The 19696-nt window shown below is 44.7% G+C and overlaps 1 protein-coding gene across 1 annotated transcript in view; it reads left to right on the top strand.

The window, feature by feature from the left end:
• Positions 1-19690, top strand: part of LOC311054863 (uncharacterized protein) — a 43504-nt gene extending 23814 nt beyond the window's left edge. The window contains exons 14-25 of the mRNA XM_084070860.1: positions 173-218; positions 362-466; positions 1967-2784; positions 2869-3237; positions 5003-5069; positions 5217-5390; positions 6466-6889; positions 8659-8856; positions 10305-10495; positions 16170-16258; positions 16692-17423; positions 17663-19690. Of these exons, the coding sequence (XP_083926986.1) occupies positions 173-218; positions 362-466; positions 1967-2784; positions 2869-3237; positions 5003-5069; positions 5217-5390; positions 6466-6889; positions 8659-8856; positions 10305-10495; positions 16170-16258; positions 16692-16694 (2484 nt within the window). The 3' untranslated portion in view covers positions 16695-17423; positions 17663-19690. The remainder of the gene's footprint in view (positions 1-172; positions 219-361; positions 467-1966; positions 2785-2868; positions 3238-5002; positions 5070-5216; positions 5391-6465; positions 6890-8658; positions 8857-10304; positions 10496-16169; positions 16259-16691; positions 17424-17662) is intronic.
• The last annotated feature ends 6 nt before the right edge of the window (positions 19691-19696 follow it).

Genomic DNA, 19696 nt, shown 5'->3' with positions numbered 1-19696 from the left:
CATTTTTTATTCCGGACTTTTACTTGTAACAGAGTATTAACAGAGTACATTGCAGTATTGATACTTTTACTTAAGTAAAACATTTGAGTACTTTTTCTGTGTGTGTGTGTGTGTGTGTGTGTGTGTGTGTGTGTGTGTGTGTGTGTGTGTGTGTGTGTGTGTGTGTGTGCAGATGAAACGGGGACTGACCAGAACCATGTCCGCTACATCACTACAAGGTAAGGAAACAAGGACACAGGGAATGAAGGAGGAGCAACGGAAGAAATACATTTAATTAAGAATGTAAGAAGGAACTGTTATCCATGGATGGATGGATGGATGATGGATGGATGGTAAAACACTGTGTTGTCATTTTGTTCAGGCAGCAGAGGCGCCTCCCCTTTTGTGGGTGGAGACTTCTATGTCGACACAGAGGCCACGCCCCCTGTCAGGACTCTCAGGTCACAGTCCTTCAACACAACCTCAGGTACACCACACACACACACACACACACACACACACACACACGCACACGCACATGCACACGCACACACACACACACACACACACACACACACACACACGCACACACACACACGTCCTATGGTATGGAGTTATGTAGGCCAGTGGTTCTCAAACTGTTTCATGTCAAGGACCCCCAAAGTTACACTTATTAGCCCGCGGACCCCCATTTGAAAAGATAAGCCAGGGACCCCAATAAGAGAAGGTTATTTTAATTTCAAGGACCCCCAGTTTGACATGCATTAGGGCTACGGACCCCCATTTAATGGCATTTATATCTCTGGGACCCCAATTCACATTGTAAAATCAATGTTAATTTAACTCTGAGAGTGTACAAATGGAACCAAATGGACCCGTTAGGGTCCATTTGGTTCCATTTGTACACTCTCAGAGTTACAGACTCATAAGGGTCCAAAACTCTTTCTTATTGGCTTTCCATGCTTTGTTTGGTCGTATTCTGGTTCTTCATGTCGTTTCGAGAATATTTAAGGGCGTGTTATTTAAATGACGCTCGTTTTCAGACGTGAGATTTATCAAAGCTCCGACCTGATGTACGCTAGGATTGGCTGTATAGGATTCGTTGTTAAATGTGACTTCGACGTTGGTGTACGGCCGCATTTATGGAAAAATATAAGCCGTTTTTTTACGCTCCGTTGATAAATGAGGGCCACTGCCTTTGTATCTAATCTTTTGGAGAGAAGCGACACACAGGTTGTGTCTGACAACAACCCTGTCATTTACCACCATGGTGACTCCTTGTTTCATCCAGGATTCCAGATTAAACAAAGTTCCATTCTCCAATCACAGAGTGATAGAACATGTCCATGCATTGGCGTGCACAGACATTTTGAGGGGCAGGTGCTCAAGTAAATTATGCTTTTTTTTGTTTACTTGGTCTGCTCTTTTTTCCCTCTACACCTATACCTCTTTGTCAAAAATAGCCGATCTACAAGCCCACAACGCCTCGCATCGGCTATTTTTGGCTAAAGTTCTCCTCAGAAAAGGGATGCTAAGTTTCGAGTGGTTATGGTAAAAAGAAAAATCATATCACATAAAGATTTGGCGGACCGCCTGTAGTAACTCTGAGGACCCCCTGTTGAAGACCCCTGCTGTAAACAAAAAAAAAGGGGAAAAAAATGTTTTTTTCAAAAGGGCACTTCTGGTCAAGAGGGCAAAGGGCAGGTGCTCTAGCACCACCTAGAGTCTATTTGTGCACGTCCCTGTGTGTCCATGTGGTTACAGGCTCCTGAAACAATACCATACATATCCTTCACTCATCAAACACTTTCTGTGGACAATATTTTTAAAGGTATTTTTGTTCTTTAAAAAACGATTTTTATTTTAAAGATTCTCTCTCTCTCTCTCTCTCTCTCTCTCTCTCTCTCTCTCTCTCTCTCTCTCTCTCTCTCTCTCTCTCTCTCTCTCTCTCTCTCTCTCTCTCTCTCTCTCTCTCTCTCTCTCTCAGCTCGTCCCACCTCCTTCCACTCTGCTCCTCCACCCCTCCCTCCTCTGGCCTCTACTCCTCCACAACACAACTCCTCTTTCCTCTCCCCTCTCTCTCCTCTCTCTTCTCCTCCTCCTGTCTTCTCTCCTTCTCTCTCTTCTCCTCCTCCTGTCTTCTCTCCTCCTCTCTCTTCTCCTCCTCCTGTCTTCTCTTCTTCTCTCTCTTCTCCTCCTCCTGTCTTCTCTCCTCCTCTCTCTTCTCCTCCTCCTGTCTTCTCTCCTCCTCTCTCTTCTCCTCCTCCTGTCTTCTCTCCTCCTCTCTCTTCTCCTCCTCCTGTCTTCTCTCCTCCTCTCTCTTCTCCTCCTCCTGTCTTCTCTCCTCCTCTCTCTTCTCCTCCTCCTGTCTTCTCTCCTCCTCTCTATTCTCCTCCTCCTGTCTTCTCTCCTTCTCTCTCTTCTCCTCCTCCTGTCTTCTCTCCACCTCTCTCTCCTAATATCTCCTCTCCTCCCGCCTCCTCTACTCCTCTCTCGTCTCCTCGTCTCTCTTCTCCCCGTGTCTCCTCTCCTCCTGTCATTTCACCTCCTGCCTCTTCTCTTGCTCTGTCCTCTCCTCCTGTCTCCTCTCCTTCTGTCTCCTCTCCTCCTTTCTCCTCTCCTCCTGTCTCCTCTCCTCTTGTCTCCTCTCCTCCTGTCTCCTCTCCTCTTGTCTCCTCTCCTCCTGTCTCCTCTCCTCTTGTCTCCTCTCCTCCTGTCTCCTCTCCTCCTGTCTCCTCTCCTCCTGTCTCCTCTCCTCCTGTCTCCTCTCCTCCTGTTCTGTCCTCTCCTCATGTCTCCTCTCCTCTTGTCTCCTCTCCTCCTGTCTCCTCTCCTCCTGTCATTTCACCTCCTGCCTCTTCTCTTGCTCTGCCCTCTCCTCCTGTCTCCTCTCCTCCTGTCATTTCACCTCCTGCCTCTTCTCTTGCTCTGCCCTCTCCTCCTGTCTCCTCTCCTCCTGTCATTTCACCTCCTGCCTCTTCTCTTGCTCTGCCCTCTCCTCCTGTCTCCTCTGCTCCTCTCTCCTCTCTCTCTAGCTTGGTCAACGTTCTCTCTCTCGCCATGTCTGTTGCTCAGTCCTTCTCTTTCTCTGCTCCTCAACGGCCCCCAAACTCCTCCTCTCCTTCTCCTTCACCTTCTCCCCTCCCTCTCTCGCCTCCTCTCCCCGCCCACACCCTCCAGCGTACGGAGTCCTCTGCCCTCCTGTCTCCTTCTCCTCCAGACCAGCAGGGGGCAGCTGCTGCTCCCACAGCGGGCCAGGTTAGACACACACTTCAATTCACCTTTTTTCCTAGGCTGTGTGTGCATCACTTCCCGTCGATCCCATTGGATATCATTGGTCATCTGACCAGTTTCATTGGATTTCATTGGATCAAATCGACAGGAAGTGATGCGCACACAGCCTAGGAAACAGGTGAATAGGCTCTATCAAAGATTGTTACTTTATGAAGATACGTCATCCCAATGTGAGCCACTAGAGGCAACATGGTACACACATCCTACTAATGCTCTCCTGAGTGGGCGCCGGTGTCTGACGGCAAATCTCGCGAACGTCTGATGTTTACTGGTGCGTGTGTTGCTGGGACAGAGAAAGGTCGATAATAAAGTCGACTTTCCCCTGATTTGTCTCTCTGATAAAAGCTATGTTAGTATGAAAATCTTGGGAATATTGTGTGTCTTGTGACGACCGGGTCCAATGTTTAGTTCAGTGACCATGGAGCTAAAGAATGGTTTAGAAGCTGTTACTTAGTAACAATAATAATAATAATAATAATAAAGAATGGTTCAGAAGCTGTGTTCACTCTTCCATTGGAATCAATAGACTGCAACCTGCTTCCGCTCTCCTAAAAAGGCTTCACGAGGAAGTAAACCCGAGATGGCATGTCTTGCTATTTCCGTCTTGGGCTCTATCCAAGACAACAAAAAAGGAAGACATGCCATCTCCGGTTTACTTCCTGTATCTGCGTGAAGTAGGTGGACGCCTTTTTAGGAGACCAGAAGCAGGTTGTAATTTGTTGATTGATTCCAATGGAAGAATGAACGTGGCCATACCTTCTGAACCATTCTTTAGCTGCATGGTCACTGGACTAAATATTGGGCCCAATCGCCACAAGACACACAATATTCCCAAGTTTTTTTCAAACAGAGTCAGGGTGTTGACTCACTGCAAACACACTGCTACACCAGTGGGTCTCAAAGTGTGGTCCAGGGACCCTCATGCTTCTTTGAGGGGGTTCCAAATTGCCCCTACATGTGTGTAACTCTGAGAGTCAGAGTGTACAAATGGAACCAAATGGACCCTTCAAATCTGCTTCAGAGAGATAGAGAGATAAACGTGTGTGTTCATGTATTTCTAAGATTGACCTTTTTGGGGCGGTGTAACCGCCCCCTATAAGTGAGGTTTGGACACTGACCAATCCTGCACCGTGATTGGCCAATAGTATACAACGCAGTCTACAACGCTAACCCTTCCACAGTCAATGCAAATCTATACTTTTGCAAAGTCAGCCAATCACATTACAGCTAGTGTCATCACCACTACCGCTGTAATGTGATTGGCTGACTTTGCAAATTCAGGACTGTGATTGGCTAGCGAAACACATGACACATGTGCAGCCCTATGAATAGCAGTATGGACTTAAAAAAAACACTTTAATGTTTTTAGCGGCGCTAGCCGCTCTATACCTTTAGGTATAGAGCGGTAGCCCTCTATACCTGGCTTTTGCGTCAACGTTCTGATTGGTCAGACACGTCAACAAAGTGATTGGTCAAGCTTCACGTGACACGTGGCTATAAACACATTATAAACACTTATTGATGACAAAATGTATCAAAGGCGCCGCTACCTTCACACAGGTGTGATTTTTTTTTAAGTGAATCACTTCCATCACTGTGATGACCACTGTGACCACACCGCCCACTTCACACTGGGTGTGATTTTTTGAAACATAATAATCTTTTCTTTGTGATTGAACATAACTCATCTCTGTTCATTGTTCTGGTGTGTGTTGTTAAATTCCTCCAGCTTGCAGCAGATTCCAGCTCAGAGCCTCTGAAGACCAAATCACACGGTCTAACATCACCCCCTCCTGGTGAGAGGTTATTACACTATATATATTATATAAAGTTTAAGCCCTTTATTTATCCAGGGAATGAACTGTGATTTGTCTGTGTACTGTCTCTAACTCTGTCTGTCTGTCTGTCTGTCTGTCTGTCTGTCTGTCTGTCTGTCCCTACAGAGGTGTCCCCTCAAAGTACAGTTGGTCGTTTCCAGGTCTCTGCCAGTAAGAGCAAAGAGCTCCCTGACCCCAAACAATTAGACCACACCCCCACCGCTCCAGACCACGCCCCCAAACCTCCAGACCACGCCCCCATCCCTGCGGAGTCAGACATTCTAGCATCTCCCCCTCCTGGTGAGACTGTTATTACACTTTGTATATAAGCCTGTTATTCATCCAGTGGACTGTCTGTCCCGCTGACACATGACTTATACTCCAGCACGGCGGTGTTACGGTGACATTGGTGACCTGCCAAAATATGTGACCATGGTGTGGACTTCACATAACACACATTGAGGTCTTTCAATACCACCAGGTTTTAACTGTGTTAATAAACAAACAGCAGTGATTTACGTGGGGGACATATTGACCTTATGTGGAGTCCACAAAATGGTCACGTATTTCAGCAGGTCACCATTCTTACCGTAACACTGTCACCACGTCCCACACTGGAGGAGACAGAGATGTGAGTGTTGGAATGCCACCATAGACTGTCAAACATATGGACAACGGGTGGCCCTGTTGGTTTCTACAGACCGGTTTGAAGGCACTTTTTTGGCGAATTCAAAGACAAGATTAAGGAGCTCCAACAAATATTTGATCTTTCAGTGGGAACACACCTTTTCCTCTTTGCCTGGCCTACTTGTTGTTAACTAGTTGTAGGAACTATTGTTGTATTGTTGTATTGGATCTATTAGCTCGTGCTCATTTGATTTGGCTATTTTATCTCATGTGTTTATGAAAGTAGATAGATTATATATAGCACTTTTACCTTAGCGCTAGGTATACTCTTGGTTGCTTGTTTTTACGGGAAATGCACTTACGACCTCTGGTGATTAGTAGTTTCGTTCCCTACCTATGTTGAATACACTTATTGTAAGTCGCTTTGGATAAAAGCGTCTGCTAAATGACTGTAATGTAATGTACTGTATCTATCTCTCTCTCTCTCTCGCTCTCTCTCTCTCTCTCTCTCTCGCTCTCTCTCGCTCTCTCTCTCTCTCTCTCTCGCTCTCCTTCTCTCTCCCACCCCTTTCAATTCAAATGAGCTTTATTGGCATGAGAAAACATACGTTTACATTACAAAAGTGGAACTAAACTATCAAAACAAAACAATGTGTGCACAATGAAATGGCAATAAAGAAATATCTCTCTCTCTCTCTCTCTCTCTCTCTCTCTCTCTCTCTCTCTCTCTCTCTATCTCTCTCCCCAGCGGTGTCTCCTCAAAGAACAGTGGGTCGTTTTCAGGTCACTCCCGGCACCAAACCTCCAGACCACACCCCCAAACCTCCAGACCACACCCACGACGCTCCAGACCACACCCCCATCCCCGCGGAGTCCCGCCCGGCCCCGGTGGCCACTCCCACCGCCGGTTCCCCGCCTCCCTCGGTAACCAGCCAATCGGAGAGCAGCAGCAGCAGCAGTAGCAGCAGCACGGAGCAGAGCGAATCAGAGGAGAGCGTCGGCACGGTGACGGTCTGCTCGTCCAATCCCAGCCCAGGAGGAGGAGGAGGGGGAGGAGGGAGAGGGCCTCGCGGTAACCTTGACAACAGCCTCCACTGGAGCAAGGCGTATCCGTGGGCCGAGAAGATGAGGGAAGGAAACGGGACGGACGAGAGGAGGAGACGAGAGGAGGAGTAAGCCTGTCACAATTATTATTACATCATCACAATTACTTTAAATAATTATACTTATTGTGTTTAATCATCAGAATCATTAAAGGACGACTTCACCGCTTTTCAACCTATCTTCATATAATTGGTCCTCACTAATACTCATGATAAAATGCTACAACTTTTTTCTCTCTACTCGGCCTGTGTCTCATAGGAGGACTGTGGACAGTCCAGAAACCGTCTACCAGTGACATCATCTTTAGGCATGATTTCACATTTTTTATTTCGATTTTTATTAACACAAGAACAATGGCTTCTTTTATTGCATTGCAACTTTCCAGGAATAGAAAGCCTGCAGTTTCTATTAGCTTGGATTCCCCATTGATGATGTCACCACAGCCCTCCTCTGAGACACAGACCGAGTAGAATTTTTTTTTTACCATTTTATCATGAGTATTAGTGAGGACCTATTATTTCAGTTATATTTCAGTTATATTTCAGTTAAATTATATACTGTTCCTGCCCTGTGTTTATGCAGCCTAAAAGGCCAACAGAAATGTCATTTTTATTCATAATAATGTTCAATGCCAAAAACACAATTGAATCGTTAATTGCAATTATTTGTACAATTTAAACTTAAATCTTCATATAATTGCTCCAGTCCTCACTAACGCTCAGTATAAGATGACACATGCCCGTCTACTCTCTCTGTCGTCTCATTGGTGGGCTGTGGACCGTTCAGAAACCGGCCTACCAGTGACATCATCGATGGGGATTTGAATCCAAGATAATAGAAACCACAGCCGTTCTCTTCCTAGAAAGTTAGCATGCTATAATAGAAGCCGTTGTTCTTGCATTAATAAAAAAAGTGAATACAAAAGTTGTTTGAAATGAACAGACCTGGTAGCCAGGATTCTGACGGAAATGGTTCCATCGTATAATGAGCATTAGTGAGGACTAGAGCCCTGCACGGGCCGAAAATGTGGGCCCTAGCCCGGCCCTGGCCCGGCCCTGGCCCGCGGTATTCAGCCCAGCCCGGCCTCTGGACCGATAGATAGGTGGTGCAAAGTTTACAGCTTGAGTCTGGCCCGAAGTAACCTGACTCTGCCAGATGGGGGCGGTATTGAGTAACTAGGTTCCTAATAAGCTGTGAAACAAATGTGTGAACCAGGCTTTTTGGATCTGGTTGTGTCAGGTTAGGCCCAAAGCCCAACGTCTTTTTATTGTCTCCGCCAGGAGACCATGTTTTCACTTTCCGTCCCCCCCCCCTCGGCCAAGCTAACATTGGTCAAGCCTCACGTGACACGTGACAATACGTTGATTGGCTAGTGCTCTGATTGGCTAGTGAGACGCATGACGTATAGCGGCCTATAAATAGATGTGTCACTTTGAAAGAGTCTAAGTCTCTTTCAAAGTGAGGTAAGACAGGAATAATCACGAAATGGCTGAGAAATGGCGGAGTAACACTTAAGACAGGATTAATCAAGTAACACTTAAGACAGGATTAATCAAGTAACACTTAAGACAGGATTAATCAAGTAACACTTAAGACAGGATTAATCAGGAACAGTACTGGCGGAGACCTGTGCTCCGAGGAACACATTTTCTAGTTTATTATTGATTCATTTTTTTCCGAGCGTGCGCTTTCACTGGTGAGCGCAGCAGCTGTGCTCTGGCGCTCTGATTAAAACAAAGCCACAGGAAGTGAAGAACACACACATCACACTAAAAAGCAAGACATCGTCCATATTGTCCGTATTGATGATGATGCTAAACTTTGATGCTGGTGCCAGTCTTAAGGAGGAAGAGGAGGAGGAGGAGCGGGAGGAGGATGAAGATCGGAGGAGGAGGAAGGGGGGAGTGAGACGGCTCAGCATCAGCCTGTGGGAGGGGGCGGCCAGCAGCCCTCGCTCCGCCTCCTACCTCAGCTCCGACCAATCGGAGAGCGAGGACGAGGAGATCTGGACGGAGCTGCAAGAGCTACGGGAAAGGTGATTGGCTGCGGTGGAAACGACACACGCCTCCTGTACAGTATACATAAATATTGTATTAATAGTTTCATTTATTACCAGTTTATTGACAGTTAGATGAATGGTTTATTATAGTTTAGTTTGTACATTTCTTATAGTTTACTAATATCTTTGTTGATTCATTTTCTAATATTTATTAACCACTTCAACCCCTGCATCCATATTCTGGGGGGAACATTAGCCAAAAAATAGCAGATCTACAGAGCTTGTAGATCTGCCATTTTGCGACGAGATTAGCCGCAGACAGTCCAAGTACAGTTGCAACTCGGAGGGTTTAAATGGTTAATAATATTGATTAACCATTTAAACCCCATCACCCGTATTGTGGTGGGGAAAGCTTTGGCAGGAAAATAGCAGATCGTCAAGCTCATAGCTCACTCTTTTTTTTTTTTTTTTTGACATAAATCTCTTCTGGGGGTCCCTGGCACAAAGCCTTTTCAGACGGGGGTCCGCGGCCAAACACACACAAAAGTTTGAGAACCACTGATTTAGAAGGCATTTGTAGAGTCGGCCTCAGGTCTTAACCCATTGAGACCTGGAACTGTCTCATTTTTAGATTTGAGCTAAAAAGCGTTTTTCTATACTTTGGGCTATTCAAAAATAGCAGATAACAAACTGTTGAGATTTAGGAGACGTGTAGAATCGGCTTCAGGTTATGTTATGTTATGTTTATTTATTTGACTAGACCATACCCGGTCGACGCATCCGTGGGGGGATATGCGCACATGATCTGGCAACCCGGGAGGCGACATTCTTTCACACATAAACGCTAATAAGAAGCTGAGATTTGATGAAATTGAAAAACGGGCTTCACAGTTAAGTTCAGATGGTAATGGTCAATGGCTGTGTGCAAAATCAGAGCAATTGCTCCAGCCACTGAGGAGAACCGGGTAGCTTCACCTACTCACCTACTCACCACTACAGACAGAGGTTACTAGAATTATAGTATGATATGGACATCACAAATTACATTGGACGGAACCAGATGCATTGCTTACAGTGTATATAGCACAAGTGCTAATTTTCAACACTTGTCCACAGGAAGCTTTTCTAAAATACAGTAACACCAATCTAAAACCCAATCAGGTACAAAAATAATAATAATTGTGTGTATATATATATATATATATATATATATATATATATATATATATATATATATATATATATATATATATATATATATGTATATATATACACCCATACATATGTATGGATACACACACTCACATGTACTAATAATTAACATCATCAAAATCAATATCAGACCCAATACATTAACTAAACAAAAGAAGACATAATCATTCAAATAACCAATCAGTAATCATCAATAATCCGATGTCTCAATGGGTTAATGGTTAATAGTATAGTTTATTAACAGTTTTATTTTTGTTGCCCCTCCCCTCCAGACATCAGTCAGAGGTCCACACCCTGCAGATCAAACAGAAGAGAGAGATTGAGTCTCTGTATGAGAGGATGGGTAAAGTCCCGCCCCCTGGCATCGTGGCGCCGGCCGCCATGCTCAACAGCCGGCAGAGACGAGCGACGACCAAGACGGGCCTCTACCCCTCCGCCCTGCGCAGCATGCTGCCCCCTACAGGTAGGGAGGACACGCTACACCACCGCACATACCCCCTCCCCCTGCGCAGTAGATCAGGTCAGGGAGCAGATCTATACAAGATGCGTTTTGAGCTTGTTGTAGATCTGCTACTTGTGATATTTTTGAATTTGAATCCTGAAAACGAACCGATTTGGACCATATGAGGTTTCCACCCGACAGAGACGATTATTATAAAACGAGGTTAGTCAAATCATGCATTCTGATTGGTTGATAGGTGTGCATTTATTAAAGGTAGGGTAAGTGATATTTTTTGGTTAAAACAAAAAGTATTGTGTTAAAAGGTTAAAGCACTATATTCTGATAGTAATCATTGCTATAAAGTGTTTGTTCAGTAACAGGAGTCTCCCTGTCTCTCCAGCTCTTTAATAAACAGAAAATACATTTTCCGGTAGGTGTCAAAATCTCAGCCAATCAGGAGAAAGTACCCATTTTTAAGCTTAATTTGTATAGTGTTCCAGTTCCAATTTTGCCTGCTCATTTCTTAGTGTCATCACTTCCAATTTCACTTGTTTAATCTGTATCCTGATTGAGTTCTCTGTCCTGGTTGGATAAAATTGGAAATGAAACTGAAACTGAAACGAAAATGCATTTTCTGTTTAATAAAGAGCTGGAGAGACAAGGAGACTCCTTTTACTGAACAAACACTCTATAGCAATGAGTACTATCAGAATATAGAGCTATTTAACACTTATTTTAACCAAAGCAAATCACTTACCCTACCTTTAAGTCCGCAGCATACTTCCAGCGAACATGGACTTTGTTCGGCCAGATTAGGCAATAAGAACCAAATGACATCATAAGAACGTCAGCAGTGCCTTTCATTTGCACATTAAAGAAAAAAAGGGGGGGGGGTCGCCTGTCTATGGGAGAAGTTTTAACTACCTCCCCCTCTGCCCTCCTGAAAGATGAATTCTCAGGGCTGTTTTAAAGGGTACAGTGATCCACATGTTTTAAGGGATGGGGTCAGGGCATTCCACACTTGGATGGCAGTGCTGTAGAAAGATAATTTACCCGTTATCGTTGTTTACGCTCCCTCTAGTATTGTGGCAGTAGGTGTCGCAATTTTTTAGGAGGTATTTAGTCAGATATGCGGGTATTGAGGGCATTGAGGGCAACGTTGAGATTGATGAGAGCCTATTTCACCTGCAGGTTACAGTGCAGGTGAAATAGGCTCAAAGTACTTGGAGGCCGGCCTATGATGTCAGTACCATGACGTCAGTGATATGACGTCAGTGCTATGATGCGAGACATTTTCATATTTGCTGGTTCGTGGAGTTAAAGTATATGATATATAAAGTATAATTCATAGCGGCAGTGGTGCAGCAGCAGTATCAGTAATCACACTAAATAAATAAAGTATAAAGTATTTAATGACATCATAAGAACGAGTTGAGTGCCTATTTCAGTGACAGCATTACAGCGAAATAGTCACGAAGTACTTGGAGGCCAGTGTATGGCGTCAGCACTGTGATGTCAGACATCTCCGTATTTGGACAAAGTATCAGGCCAAGCTGCCTGTCCGTTGACTTCCGGTATAAAATCAAGGCTCTAAAACGTTATTGTCCCATAAAGGCAGCAGCAGCAGCAGTACCAGCTGTACCAAATGAGCTTCTTGAAACACACATTGAGCACGCTGCAAATGTTGACACCATTGCATCCATCCCTTATTGTATCATTTGGACCGTGTGGTGTTCATGTGTGATGAACCACAGTGAGAAGGTGTAAGTCACAGAACTAGAGGTGGGTGGGAGGCAGGAGGCCAGTACAGGTACATGATGATGATGCTGCAGCGCGTCCTCCTGTCCCAGAAGGCTTTGCGGCAGGCGTTGCGCTCGTTGCCGGTCGGCGTGTCTGACCCTCCCTCGGCCGCGTGCAGCCGGGTCGAACGCACGGCTCAGCGCTGGTCATCAACGTCTGACACCGGCAAGGCAGCAGCCCTACACCCAGCACAACTCCACCAGGCACCACCAGGAGATAAACCTCGTCCCAGGACCACTCCTCTAACCCAGGCACCAGGACATGAACCTAAGCCCAGGACCACTCTTTCAACCCAGAGACCAGGACATGAACCTCATCCCAGGACCACTCCTCCAACCCAGAGACCAGGACATGAACCTAAGGCCAGGACCACTCTTTCAACCCAGAGACCAGGACATGAACCTAAGCCCAGGACCACTCCTCCAACCCAGAGACCAGGACATGAACCTAAGCCCAGGACCACTCTTTCAACCCAGATACCAGGACATGAACCTAAGCCCAGGACCACTCCTCTAACCCAGGCACCAGGACATGGACCTCATCCCAGCTCCTCTCCTCCAACCCAGGCACCAGGACATGAACCTCATCCCAGCTCCACTCCTGCAACCCAGGCAGGGAGCAAGCCTCGTCGTGCGGAACAACCTGGGACCGAGGTCTGCCCCACGACTGCTACCTCCTCCACATCTCCAGACCTCCTCCTGCAGAACAGGCCCGTCGGTCTTTTCCAGAGGTTCAAGAACATGTTCAGACAGTACGGAAAGGTGATGATCCCCGTACACTTGTCGACGTCCTGCGGCTGGTACGGGACGTTCTACTACGCTTCCACGAAGGGCATGAATCTGGTGCCGTTCCTGGAGCTGATCTGCGTCCCGGACTCCATCGTGGGCCTCCTGAGAGGTTCCTCCAGCGGTCACCTGCTGACCGCCTACGCCATGTACCACATCAGCACGCCGCTGAGGAACGCCCTGACCCTGGGAGGAACCCTGCTCACCGTCAAGTACCTGAGGAGGCGGGGCCTCATGGCCACGCCCCCCTCTGTCAAGCAGTTCTTCCAGGACCGCAAGGAGAAGAAGAACAAGGAGAAAGAACTGAGCGGAGAAATTGAGTGTTCTGAGAGGACGGAGGAAACCAGAGAGCTGTTCTCGGCCAGGATGATGGAGGAGACCAAAGAACGACTGTCCCGGAAAATGGAGGAAACCAAAGATAAGCTGTCGGAGAAACTGCAGGGAAACCAAGACGACAACGACGTCTATGGTGGGAAATCGTTTTTCAGAAAGGAAACCGATTAGCAGATGCAATGTACAGGCATCACTGGCTCTGAAAAAAATACATAAATCGACCTTCTCAATATCTGAAAACTAGGGAGTACGTGCTCTGTCAATGTAGTGAGAAGAGGAGGAGGTCCTGCACACTGTCCTCACTAATGGCTTTATTAAATACTGGTCTTCATCAGCTGTGTTCTGTCAGTCGGATCCAAACATTGTTCTGTGTTTAATAGAACAAGGGAACCAGGATACCTGGTACTGCCAGACCCCTAGTGGTTGAAAGATCAGAGCCTCACATGACGTGTCAGCCTGTGTATGCCCATGTATGGACGAAAGGGGGACAGACTTTTATGGCTTGGGCCTAAGGGCAAAGGGGGCATGCCCATGTATGGAGAAAACAGGTACAAAGCCTCATGTAGGCCCGACCCCCTGGGTCTGGCAATAACTGTTTCTATTACGTCCATTACGTCTTCAATGTACGAACACTTTTACCATACACACGTTATTCACCCTGTTGTCTTTAAACATCCCTAGCTTGCATCATACACTCTAAATGAGGACTAGACCAGCGGTTCTCAACATGTGGTGCAGGGACTCCCTCAAGGGTCATTGAGGGGGTTCAGGGGTGTCCCCAGATAAATGACTGATGGAATTAAGAACCAAGTGGACCCTTACAGTTAGAGTGTACAAACCAAATGGACCCTTACGGGTTCCATGTGTACATTTTGCACAAAACATTTTTAATTGTTATGGTGGCACAGATTAGACCATCTCTCAGCTGGAGGGGAAGTCTTGAGGTGTTTGATCTCTTGAAGTTTAACTGGGTGCAGACTCTAGACGATATACAGTGAAAGAATTATCCACACTCTCTTGAGTGGTTCTGGATTCTTTAACCCTTTTAGACCTGGGAAGCATCTTGCGTCATTTTAGATTTCTTTGGCTATTAAAAAAATAGTAGATCTACAAGCTCAGAAAATGTGTGCAAATCTTTAGCCTTGATATATATGTTTTAAAGTGAACATTTTTAACTCTTTTGAATAGAATAAAGCAATATCTGTGCTTTTGGAGGCTCCCTGGAACAACATATTTTGAGATGCGGGTCCGCGGCCAACTACATATCATTTTGGGGGTCCTTGACTCGAAAAAGTTGGAGCACCACTGTCCTAACATTCTCTTAGGATTTAGAAAACATTTTTAGATATGTATTTGGCCACGGACCACCATCTCAGAAGGTTTTGTTCCAGGGACCCCCCCCCCCCCCCCAGAAGCAAAGATTTGATCTAAATATGTTTTCTTTAAAAATATATATATATATTCAAAGATTTGCAAAAACTTTGAAGATTTTTCAAAAATAGCAGATCTACAAGATCATAGCGTGCTTCTATCTGCTATTTCTTAACACATCGGGTGCCAGCGTTTTTTCATAACAACTTACCGTGGGTGCCAGCATTCTCCCATTGACTGCGCTTTGCTGTTTGTTGTTTCCGCGTGCGTTACAAGCAAATCCACGCAAAAAAAAGCATCGATTCATGTTCTGCCATGAGCCTGGCTACAGGCTGGAACCATAACATCCCCTCGCGGGTTACAACGGGGGGGGGGAATCGCGCATCGTGCATGACCGTTTTTCCCCACAGGAAACAGATTCGGAGATATAGGCGTTTCAAAGTAGGAAATAGACAGGAACCGGATGGGGGGGAAAAAAAGTGTTTCCGGTGAGCGATCTGGCACTTCCTTCGCAGGATTACAATGGGTGCTCCCAGAGCTGCTCTAGCCCCGCCCGCGCGGAGAAAAACGAAAAAAACAAAAAGACTGAAATCACGGTTCAGACCGTGTTCGGCACCGAAGCTTCGGAACCGCCACTAAGTAAACACACGGTTCAGACCGTGTTTGGCACCCGATGTGTTAATAGCCAAAGGTACAAAAATAATAGTCATAGCTAAAATGGACGTGTTTCGTCATGCAGGCCTTCCTCAGCGTTTCAAACTACAAACGTTTTTGTCTGAACGTGTCATGGCCATGTTTATGTAGAGGAGAAAACATGTAGCTCATCATGTTGCTCACACACACACACACACACACACACACACACACATACATGGAAAGGTTGGTTTGAGCTGCTAAGGGTTGATTCATCACTTTTTTTTTCCAATGAAATCATTCTGTTACTAATACTGTACTGTCAATCAGTAACTGTGTGAAAACCTTTTGCTTACATACTGGGGTGTGCTTTAGGAGGGATACTGTGAGTGAGGATATATTGTGACCTTGTGTTGTTGTTGTTTCTGCATAGTGCAGGCTAGTATATGACTATACTATTGTATACTGTTGTATAGCTATTATAATTATTATGTTGTAACCTATTCCAGGTATTATGGTAATTATTGTATTGTTCTTCTATTCCAGGTATTATGGTAATTATTGTATTGTTCTTCTATTCTAGGTATTATGGTAATTATTGTATTGTTCTTATATTCTAGGTATTATGGTAATCATTGCTCTTCTATTCCAGGTATTATGGTAATGATATTATAATCCAGGTATTATGGTAATGATATTATATTCCAGGTATTATGGTAATGATATTATATTCCAGGTATTATGGTAATGATTGTGTTGCTCTTCTATTCCAGGTATTATGCGTAAGAACAGTGTCAGTGGAAGCAGCAGTGGATCTCAGGAGAGACACAAAGTGACCTTTGCCCCCGAATACACTGTGATGGTGAGACCACTGCACTGCACTGCACTGCACAATAAACAACAATACATTATAGTACACACCACTACACCACACTACCCCCAAATAGAGTCTGGTGAGACCACTATACAACACAACACAACACAACACAACACAATTAACACAACACTACAATAAACAACACTACACCACAATAAACAGCAATACACAACACCACACATGAAAACAATGAATGCTTGTATTTCTGGATGCTTATTGGACAGTGTACTTCATTTTATTACAAACAGCTGATCATAAATGCTTTGATTTAGTGAATAATATTCACTAAATCACACACATTATGTGTGATTATAGAACATGAACAGAATAATGTGCTGCTGGTTCTAAAGAGGAGCAGAATAAGTGGAATTAAAACACGGCCCAATTGACCTCTCACCTTTGACCTTTTCTTGTCCAGTGATACAGAGGTCAGGAGGGAGTGGTCTACAGGCTTCCAACCCGACGTCTGGTGTTTGTTGTGAGAGGAGAGGAGAGGGTGTTGTGAGAGGAGAGGGTAGGCAACAACTACAATATGACTTCTTTCACAACTCCGGCTGTGCCTGTCAGAACTCTGTTCTGCTGTGCCTGTCAGAACTCTGTTCTGCTGTGCCTGTCAGAACTCTGTTCTGCTGTGCCTGTCAGAACTCTGTTCTGCTGTGCCTGTCAGAACTCTGTTCTGCTGTTCTTCCACCTCCCACATGTTCTGACCAGCCGAAGACGTTCGGACAGTTTGATTGGTCAGACGTTGGTCAGGTGGTCAAGATGGGAGAGATTTATTTAGTTTAGTTTTCACATTGTGCCGATAGGCTTCATTCTCTGCCTCAATGTTCAAATGCTTCCATCATCCAGTCTGGAGCAACGGAAGCTCTGAAATGATCCGGGGATAAAGCGGACGTGACGCCTCTTCCTCTACGCTTCCGTTTTGTCTTTACAGTCCCGCAAATTTGTCCTGATATAAATCAAAATAATCAAATCCTATATAGCTTTGCTGCTTATCAGAAATGAAAACAAAATATAAAGATATAAAATATATTTTCGTGTACAGAAATGACATACCGATGACAGCTTCCTTTCTGTGCTTTTGGGAGGTGTAGTTCCAGACTCTATTGTAGTCTATTGTAGTTCCAGACTCTATTGTAGTTCCAGACTCGTTACGTACTGTAGCATTCAGGAGAGTGTGGAATAGTTGTCTCACTCTGAGGAGACTAGGAGCTACTAGTCTCACTCTGAGGAGACTAGGAGCTACCAGTCTCACTCTGAGGAGACTAGGAGCTACTAGTCTCACTCTGAGGAGACTAGGAGCTACCAGTCTCACTCTGAGGAGACTAGGAGCTACCAGTCTCACTCTGAGGAGACTAGGAGCTACCAGTCTCACTCTGAGGAGGTTAGGAGTAATCCCTCGAGTGACCATAAGAAATGCAATAAATAGTGAAACCTCCGTACCGCCGTGATTCCTTTTCCACAGCGCGTAGATCCAGAGCTTAGTTCTGAGGCAGTATATACAACACTTTGGTCCTCTCCCAACGTTCCTACAGGATCAGCAAGCCTTGACGAAACCGAAAAAGAAGTTATTTCCATTAAGTACCGTACGTGCTGTATATAATGTATGTATAGAACAGTATATGTACATAACATGTGTATGTACATAAAGTGCCACAATGTACAAGATGTATGCACACACTCACTTTAACCTTTTATAAATACACATCAATATTATATATGTGTACACCACTGTGACTGCTTTGGTGCTAGTAAAGCTTTTAATGTAAATAATCTCAAAAACATGTAATGTCCTCTATCACCAAATAAATCAAGATGTATTTTATGTAATTTATTTAACTTTATATTATATGACTTTGAAAAAGCAAACATGGTTTCCCACAGACATTATATTTGTATCGGCGAATAAAAGATTTTTTAGACATAATGATTTTTTATATTTCTTTTATTTTTCTCTTTATTTGTTCATGCATTTTATTATTCATTGTTTGTGATGACATGTGAGTGTCCAGGAGAAACTTGAGATTACTTAAGAGTTATTATACAACAGGTAGTTCCAACCAAGCAATCTGATTGGTTGAAATAGCTATCTAGCCGTGCTTCAAACCGGCATGATAGCACAGGCCAGATCACATTAATAAATCACTCCGCACTGCAGTCCACACCTGATTAGACCATATATGGCACAGCTGTGCTGTGACGTCACGCTGTCCCACGGTGGGAAAACAAACAGACGAAAACAAACAGCACGGCGAAAATAGCCGATCTACAAGTTCACAACGCGTCGCCAGGTATCGCACGGCGAAAATAGCCGATCTACAAGTTCACGACGCGTCGCCAGGTATCGCACGGCGAAAATAGCCGATCTACAAGTTCACGACGCGTCGCCATCGCGAGGCGTTGACAGCTTGTAGATCAGTTATTTTGGCCACGTGACACGGTCGTACGACGGAGCATATAGCCTACTGGAATTCATTCCACTGTTCAAGCATTGATAGCTCAGCTGTGTTGATGAGACGGTGCCTCAGAGCGCTGCTACAGGGACTATTTAATGTCTCCGTCAAAAACTCTTCTCTTTACAGGGAAACGGACAATAGCCAAACATTTTTATTATGAATTGCCCCACAATATGAATACATTTGGATGTGTTTTGTTGGTAACTGTTGTATAATCGCAATATTACACTCGAGGGTGTGCTTTACCGTCATTATTGGCACTTCAGTGATGCGGTCAAGAACTCGGCTCCGCCTCGTTCCTGACTGCATCACTGGCGTGCCAATAATGACGGCAAAGCACACCCTCTCGTGTAATATTGCTTAATGTTGGTGTTATTTTAATTATTGTGATTCAGTGGTTCTCAAAGTGGGGTCCGGGGACCCCCCAGTGGTCCTGGACAGTGTGTTGCCAGATTCTGTGAGAGAAACAAGCAACCATGGTCTAGGAAAACCAGCCCAAAAGAAGTGACTAAGGGCCGCATGAGCACTTTAACATATACATCAACTATTTGAAAATAGCAGATCTACAAGCTCAGAACGCGTCGCATCGCAAGCTTGTAGATCTGCTATTTTCAAATAAAATCTTGCGGAGAAATTATAATAAGCAGATCTGGCAAACCCTGGTCCTGGAGAGGATTCCAGCGGGTCCCCAGAAATATATATATATATATATATATATGTTTATTCTTCACCTCTAAGCACTATGTGGGCGTCGTCTGCTTCCTCTGTTCTTTTCTCCTTTTGCTGCTTTCCATCATTTAGATCATTTTTTATCTAAGATTCTCATGTTTTTATTTCACTTTATTGCACTTTTTTTGCACACGTTGTTTTTGTTCTGTGTTTTATTTGATTTGATGTGATTGTCATGTAAAGCACTTTGTAACTTTAGCTTCGCTAAGAGCTCCATGAATAAAGTTCATTGCTATAA

Source organism: Gymnoscopelus microlampas (genome assembly GCF_963454915.1).
Source record: "Gymnoscopelus microlampas genome assembly, chromosome: 11".
NCBI lineage: Eukaryota > Metazoa > Chordata > Actinopteri > Myctophiformes > Myctophidae > Gymnoscopelus > Gymnoscopelus microlampas.
The sequence above is the reverse complement of the archived record's forward strand: the minus strand, read 5'-3'. Positions and strand labels throughout refer to the sequence as shown.